Raw genomic sequence first — 8,572 nt, 5'->3', positions numbered from 1 at the left:
CTGGCAGAGAAAGTGTCACAGTCAGTCTGGGCTTGTGCGCACTGATAAACAGGCCTACCTTGTGTTTGCCTTTAAAAGGTATCTGACAGTCCATATGTTACATTATACCAATGCAATCCCAATTTTGGTGGATTTTAGGGGACAATGCTTTTTTTGTGCCCCCACTTTCAGGTGTGATGGTAACAAACTGGTAGGGTGTGCAGACTGGTGCACTGTCTAGTCCGTTTCCTCCGCATGCCACAGGAAAATAGATGGTTAAATATGTATCCCATGCTTGTCGACTTTTCTGATTTTCCTGGCCCTCTCCCGCTGTTCTTCTGCAGTTTCATCCCCCTGATTTTCTCCTCTTGGTTGAAGAGTTTTCACTAAACCTGCTTTGACATGAAGTGAGGCTCACAGGCTTTTAGAAAACAAAGGCTCTATCTCGGATGCAAGGATGCTTCTTACCACCATGACACCTACAAACTTTCCTTTCTAGCAGACTGTTATGTCCAGAAGGTTACATGAATGTAAAAATCTAACAAGTGTCTCTGTGTCACTCAACTTTGGGTTTCAAACAAAAAGTCCTAGAAATATAACATGGGGCTTTGAGAAGTAAAAAGTTGTAGTCAGGCAGTTTTGTGAGTGAGGAAAACATTAATGAAAAGTCCCAGTTGGGCTTTTTTCAGTGATCCACTCAGGATCCAACACCAGCCAAGGGGCATAACAATAATAATGTGATCTTCATCGACATCTACTGGTGATCATCAGGAATTACAACAACATCCTGGAACTCAGAACCCAAATACTTTCTAAACCACTTAAAACAGTGCAAATGGGTAGTAGTGATTCAGAGGGATTTTAGTGCAACGCCCCGTCCCTGGCTTCCGATATATAAAACCAACGTCTCCAGATTCTGCAGGCTGTGGAGAAAAGTATTTTTGTTCCACTAACACTGATATGTTTTGGTTGAATCTAAAAACAATCTGCATCCACAGTGTTTTTAGCATCGTCAAGAAATAATCTCAAGCCAAAGCAGACGGGGACACGAAACAATGCCGCAAAAGCAAGTTGGGCAACTTGTGCTGTCTCTAAACATCAGATGGCGTAACCCCGGACAGTTATGGAGATGAGCATTATCCACCACCGGAGGAAGCCATGGAAACGGGAAAGCAGTTGCCACGTAAGAAGCATGAAATCACAATAGGTATGTAGGCCTAGCTAGACAGCTCCATGTCCTCCGTATCACCAGACCCACACTACTACACAACCCGGAGTTTCTGAAATAATCTGCTGACGGTTGCAGATCCAGAAGTCTCCGTCTGCTTAAAAACACCTGAGCAGTGTGGACAGTTGCCTCAAATATAGCAAAAGCAAGGCTGGCGGAGTCCAGTTCAGTCCAGTTTGGCCAGTTCATATCATTGTTCCACTGACGGACTGTTTGCTGCTTTGTTTGTGAACGTGTGTGCATTCATGAGCATATACAACAACTCACATGATGACTTTACCTACAAACAACCTTTATTAAAGAATTCTGACAGTGTGAAGGAATACAAGTCGTGGAAGCCATTTCTTCACTGGAATTAGTTGCCTAAACCCTCTGATAGAGGCCAGGAATATCTCGTAGCACACAAATACAGCAGCAACCCTTTGGCAGCTGAGACAGATTCTCAGCTGATGGGAATACGTGAATGATGTGAATTTCACATGTTTGCAACATGGAAATTCACGTCAAAGATGCAAATTTGTACCTATTTGCATCTTTGCATTGACTTTGTATGTAATTGGGCCATGTCAGAAACTCTCTTGGCATTTGGTCTGAACGTGCCATTAGCCCCCCTCCCTGCCCATATTGATACTTTTTCATGCTCTAGAAGCATTTTTTGGAATTGCCAGATTATAGGGGGTTTCTGGGGTTTACTTATTTTTTAAAGATCCAGCAGAAAGTTCATAATTACCCTTGCTGTTGTTGCCAATCCTGTGGTTACATCTTTAACAATAATTATGTCTAGTATATATCAGTAATAGCAGTACATACAGTATATTGGGATATTTTTTGCGATCCTATGAAAGGATCATACAGATCATTATATATTAGGAAAAGAAAGATAAGATGCACCTTTATTGATTCCCGAAAAAATGTTCATAAATAATTAAACCAGATAAAATAGGAATAATCAGACTGATAATAAAAAGAGTCAATGATAGAAAACATTGCATTCCTACAATTTGCTGGGGAGACCTGAAAGAGTCTTCGTAATACAAAAGATAACATACATTCACAGAAAGAGGATTATGCACATTAATAAAACACATGCTATGAATGCATTTTAATGCTTAATTTAGCAGGGGCGGGTGCTGTCGGCACCTTTTTCTTTTTTTTCGACTTTTGACGGATCTTGGTGAAACGTCAATGTCAGTTAATGACGTCGACATTTCGACAGATTGACCTTTACGTTAATGCCCTAGTGTGGGTGTGTGTGTGTGTGTGTGTGAGAGAGAGAGAGAGACTCTCACTCCTTAAATCTGACACAGAGACACTGAGGAGTCATGTGACCTGATCCCAAAGCCTGGGTACAGAGGCTGAGTGAAGGTGCTGTTGAAGGTGTGGAGGTGGATCAGTGTGTCAGAGGAGACGCTGTAGAAGGACAGAGAGCCAGCAGGCCAGTCCAGATACACTGCCACTCTCTTAGAGGAGGGGCGGGCAGAGATGTATGTCTCTCTTTTTTTGTGCCAGGCAGAGATACCACCAGAACCATGGCAGATCAGACTCCAGGAGTTTTCGTTCCATCCAAGCGCACTGTCACCACTGTCTCCTCTCCTGCTGATTCCTCTGTAAGTCACTCCTATAGAAACGCCTGCTTTCCACTCGACCTCCCAGTAACAGCGACCAGTCAGACCATCACTACACAGGATCTGTTTCCAGTGGTCAAACCTCTCTGGGTGATCAGGATATGGCTGCTCCTCTGTTACCTCTGTCACCTTCCTGTTGTCCTCAGACAGGACGAGGTTTCTGTGAGCTGTGTTTGTGTCCAGTTTGAGTTCACAGGAATCTGATGGAGAGAACAAGACACAACAGACCTGCTGTGGTCATTATCTGCTAATAAACAGATAATTTTTTTCCAACATAATCAACTGAAGTTTTTCAATACATTTTTTCACATTTGATTGAGCACACAAACTATTATTGTTGTCCAATCTGCCTTGAAACCTGTTCTTAATGCAAACAAATACCAAGCTTATGTTGTTTACCACAAAATATCCCCTCTGTGGTCACTCTGCAGGGAAGTGAGACAGAAGTTGTTAACTCTAATGAATACCTGGATATTTTGACACATGAGGAACTACATGTCAATTCAAGCTGCTAAGATGTTGCTGCAGTCAGTGATCCTCTCTCACATTAGCTGTGCTTTAACAAGCTGCTCACAGGCTGATTCCACAGCACTGAAGCCACTACATTTATTGGAGAAACAAACACTTCAGACTCTTGATAAGAGGCCACATCACTTCCACCAGCACCCAGTTTGAAGGAAATATAAGTTCCTGAGCTGGGAAAACCTGCTCAGGTATGCAGATGTGTGTGTGACTGACAGAGTTGTCCATGGTGTGGCTCCTCCCCTCTCAGAGCCTTTGTTAGCAGGAGGTTAGAGTCCCATGGCAGCAGATGAAACCTCGCCCTTTGGCTAATTCTGGTGCATTTACAGAAACTTTTATTATTGTGCACTGTCACTATTAAATAAAATTATGCACTAAACACACACTTACACTTCCTCAGGCCTGGTTTCAACCTCTGCTCTCCACCATGGTCCACCCTGGAGGAAGAAACAGAGTCAGAGCAGCAGATTCTCTTTGAGGATGGAAACATGGGCAGTAAATAACCTTCCCTATGAAGGATTTAGCAGACCACGTCACTCATATTCACCATTCAACATGAAACAATACTCCTCAGTCCTCTATAAGACATTGTGTGTGTCTCTCCATACCTGAGAACCTCCAGTCTCCAGGTTGGATCCTCCAGTCCAGCAGAGAGCAGCTTCACTCCTGAGTCTCCTGGATGATTGTAGCTCAGGTCCAGCTCTCTCAGATGGGAGGGGTTGGAGCTCAGAGCTGAGGCCAGAGAAGCACAGCCTTCCTGTGTGAGCAGACAGCCTGACAGCCTGTAAACCATCACAAACACAATCAGTCCTCCACATCATCTGCTTTGTTTTCACAAAAACCTACACATGTTAGGAATGTGTTCAGTAACATGAAGCTGCATGTAAATCAGGACTGAACTGGTCATGTGTTGAGCAGGTTGAGGTCTCTGACCTGAGAGCCTCCAGTCTGCAGTGTGGACTCGCCAGTCCAGCAGAGAGACGCTTCACTCCTGAATCCTGCAGCTGGTTGTTACTCAGGTCCAGCTCTCTCAGACTAGAGGACTGGGAGCTGAGAACTGAGGCCAGAGCTGCACAGCTTCTCTCTGACAGATTACAGCCACTCAGCCTGAGGAGGAATTATAGATGGAAACAATACATTTAAATTTAAAGATTCTCTTGGGTAGAAAACCTCATGTTATGTGTTTAACATATTCAGTTATCTCTGAACCTACACAGATTTCTTGGAGGCTTTGACCACTGGCAGCAGCCTCAGAAGAACCTCCTCTGAAGCAGAGTATTTCTTCAGGTCAAACACGTCCAGATCTTCTTCTGATGACAGTAAGATGAAGCCCAGAGCTGACCACTGAGCAGGGGACAGTTTTTCTCTGGAGAGACGTCCTGATCTCAGGTACTTTTGGATCTCCTTTACTAGAGAATGGTCATTCAGCTCATTCAGACAGTGGAACAGGTTGATGGCTCTCTCTGGAGACTCATTCTCCCTGATCTTCTTCTTGATGAACTCAACTGTTTTCTGATTGGTCTGTGAGCTACTTCCTGTCTGTGTCATCAGGCCTCGTAGGAGAGCCGGATTGGTCGGCAGTGAAAGACCCAGGAGGAAGCGCAGGAACAAGTCCAGGTGTCCATTTGTACTCTGCAAGGCCTTGTCCACAGCACTCTGGAGGAGGAGTTTTAGTTCAGATTTCTTGTTTAACACTGTAGACAACCTGGAGGTTGATTTGTGTGTCAGCAGATTGACTCCAGAGTTGATGAAAGTCACAAAGACATGAACAGCAGCCAGAAACTCCTGAAGGCTCAGATGGACGAAGCAGAAAACCTTGTCCTGGTACAGCCCACGCTCCTCTTTAAAGATCTGTGTGAACACTCCTGAGTACACCGAAGCTGCTGTGACATCAATGCCACACTCTGCCAGGTCTGCTTCATAGAAGATCAGGTTGCCTTTCTCCAGCTCCTCAAAAGCCAGTTTTCCCAGAGACAGGATCATCTCCCTGGTCTCTGGAGTCCAGTGTGGATCTGTCTCAGCTCTCCCATGATACTTGACATTCTGCGCTTTAAACTGAACCACCAGGAAGTGAATGTACATCTCAGTCAGGGTCTTGGGCAGGTCTCCTTCCTCGCTGGTTTTCAACACGTCCTCCAGAACTGTAGCAGTGATCCAGCAGAAGACTGGGATGAGGCACATGATGTGAACGCTTCGTGACGTTTTGATGTGGGAGATGATTCTGCTGGCCTGCTCCTCATCTCTGAATCTCTTCCTGAAGTATTCCTCCTTCTGTGGGTCAGTGAAGCCTCTCACCTCCGTCACCATGTCAACACACTCAGGAGGGATCTGATTGGCCGCTGCGGGTCGAGTGGTTATCCAGAGGCGAATAGAGGGAAGCAGGTTCCCCTTGATGAGGTTTGTCAGCAGAACGTCCACTGAGGTGGACTCTGTAACATCAGTCAGGATCTGGTTGTTCTTGAAGTCCAGAGGAAGTCGACACTCATCCAGACCGTCAAAGATCAACACAACCTGGAACTGCTCAAAACTGCTGATTCCTGCTTCTTTGGTCTCAGGGAAGAAGTGATGAAGAAGTTCCACCAAGCTGAACTTTTTCCCTCTCAGCAGATTCAGCTCTCTGAAAGTGAAGGGAAATGTGAAGTGGACATGCTGGTTGGCTTTGTGTTCAGCCCAGTCCAGAGTGAACTTCTGTGTTAAGACTGTTTTCCCAATGCCAGCCACTCCCTTTGTCATCACTATCCTGATTGGTCGATCTCTTCCAGGTAAAGGTTTAAAAATGTCTTCACATCTGATTGGTGTTTCTGGTCTGGCTGGTTTCCTGGCTGCTGTTTCAATCCATCTGACCTCATGTTCATCATTAAGCTCTCCACTCTCTCCCTCTGTGATGTACAACTCTGTGTAGATCTGATTCAGAAGTGTTGGGTTTCCTGCTTTAGCAATCCCCTCAAATACACACTCAAACTTCTTCTTCAGGTTAGATTTGAGTTTATGTTGGCACACTGCAGCAGAGGTTTCTAAATGAAGAAGAAAACACATCAAAAACATGATATATTAGGTATGAGAAATTTGTATCAATTGGCCCTTTTTGCCTGTAAGAACAAAGCGAGGTGTGCTGTGTCCTGAAGGCTGTGTCACAGGTTCTGCAATAGTTTCTGTAGCAACAACATAAAACAACTCGAAAGCTCCACCACTGCCCTGAAAAGGCTGAGAATGGGTCGGGAAAACAGGAAGCTGCTTTCACCGGCAGGCAGCAGGAGGGAAAGCCGCCCAGATTTAAACGGCAACATTTTTCAAGTAAATTTTCTTTGAAGAGCCTTCCGCCCTATGTGCGCTGGGATAGGCTCCAGCAACCCCCTGCGACCCTTGTGAGGATAAGTGGTTTAGAAGATGAATTTTCTTTGCAGAAATTTACATTGAAGCTTCAAATAAATACTTTGGAAGTGCAGAAAAGCCTCACTGCTGCTTCTCCTCTGCTCTTCCCCCTCTTTGTCCAACATCTGCTCATCCTCCCTCTGCTTCTGTGACCATTCTAGGTAATCTGGACCCTGGAACAGAACAATAACAAAATTCGACTTCCATATTAAAATCTGGACACAAAACACAAAATCAAAATCCAGGTCAAAGAGGCTGAAAGATGTACAGAGAGCAGCACAGAGACGATTCTGAGCAGAATGGTTGTTGTTCAGTTGGTATGTTATTGTACATTTACACACCATAAATATGGAATCCAGGTCTGTTGGATGCTGCTGGGCAGACTGAGCACTGGGAACCTCTGAGCTCTGTTGCTGGACTCTGTGGAGGACACACACACACACACACACACACACACACACACACAGATTATTGGATGTGATGTTTTGAAAGAGGAACTCGGTCAACAGAGTCTGAAGGGTCGAACCAATTTTGGATCTCATGAATCTGATGACAGAAAAACCATCTGATTTATCGTCAGTTTGAAATAATTACCCATCATCCACAGAGAGGTGGCTGTTTTTGAACTCAATAGGATCAACCTTAGAGTGGTCACTCCTCAAGGACACACAGCTGGGCTCAGGTCCAGGTCCAGGTTCAGGTCCAGGTCCAGGTTCAGGTCCAGGTCCAGGTTCAGGTCCAGGGGACTCTGGTCTCTCCTGCTGGATCCTGATAGAAACATTATGAACACAGTGAAGGGATCTGCTTTTCTTTCTTAGTAACACTAACATACTAAGATAATAATGAGTGACTTCTTTTCAGAAACAGTGTTGTGTGTAAAATGGAATGTGAACACACACAGAGCTTTTCCTGTGAATAAAGCTGCTGTGCTGATTTGCCTGCTGAGCTCTGAGATGGAGAACAGTCATGGACAGTCAGAGATCCTCATCTCACCTCTTAGCTTTGGTCTGGCTGTCATGTTCCCCAGACAGAGTGCTTTCAGAGGCAGGGAGCCCCTCCTCTCTCTCCTCAAACACATCCATAGCCGAGCCGACACCTTGACACAAACACAGCGGCTGATTCATGACAAGCTTTCCATGACAGGATGTGTGCTGTCTTCCTGTCAGCACCATGTCACATATACAGAGTGGATGTAACACTCAGAGCAGCCGCCCTTTACATCAAACCCACTGAGCAGCTTCATCTAGAGAGGACTTTGAATCCTCTGGGACATGTTCACATTGAGATAGTCGGTGTTAGTAGTGTAAAATGTTATATAACAGGTACAATAATCGGTGACAGTGTTATGCTCTCTCAGTGGATCAATGGCAAAATAAATGAACTCAAGTCAACTTTATCCAAGCTGTCAGACTGGTTCTGTAACTTGGTGCATATTTCATTGATGAGGTGTTGAGATTAAAGCTCACCTGACGCAGACTTTGGTCAGCATTAAGACACAAAGGGAAACCATTTAAGACAAAGATGATTTTGTCCTCAATCAACATTAAATATCATGACATAATAAATTTTTAGATGCTGAAACACGTTAACCCCGTTTTGAAAGCTTTTCCACATGTGCTGGTCCCAGTCTGCTCTCCAGTCCTCCAGCTCTAAAACACAATGTAGGAGCCTGTTCATCAAACATTTCTAATGATCCCTGGTCGGCTCTTTACCTGCTGAGTCACATCCACATCAAATCCAAGAGACTTTCAGCTTCACCTGGAGAGGAAGCACAGAGAGAGAAGACGCTGCTGCTTCTGCTGTGACAGTCCTGAGTGTGTGTGTGTGTATACTTCTGATCTGATGG

At 44.8% G+C, this 8,572-nt stretch overlaps 1 protein-coding gene across 1 annotated transcript; it reads right to left on the bottom strand.

Moving 5' to 3' along the window:
• Window positions 1-3,256: 3,256 nt before the first annotated feature.
• On the bottom strand, window positions 3,257-6,641 carry LOC115370464 (NLR family CARD domain-containing protein 3-like). The gene is made up of 5 exons (XM_030067489.1): window positions 6,596-6,641; window positions 4,568-6,368; window positions 4,288-4,461; window positions 3,966-4,136; window positions 3,257-3,433 (listed from the first exon to the last, which is right to left on the bottom strand). The coding sequence occupies exons 1-5, from the start codon at window positions 6,639-6,641 to the stop codon at window positions 3,403-3,405; spliced, it is 2,223 nt and encodes a 740-aa protein (XP_029923349.1). The 3' UTR covers window positions 3,257-3,402.
• Window positions 6,642-8,572: the final 1,931 nt, after the last annotated feature.

This window comes from Myripristis murdjan, chromosome 13, assembly GCF_902150065.1.
Source record: "Myripristis murdjan chromosome 13, fMyrMur1.1, whole genome shotgun sequence".
NCBI classification, from domain to species: Eukaryota; Metazoa; Chordata; class Actinopteri; order Holocentriformes; family Holocentridae; genus Myripristis; species Myripristis murdjan.
Note: the sequence above shows the minus strand (reverse complement) of the source record. Positions and strands in the feature narration are given on the sequence as shown.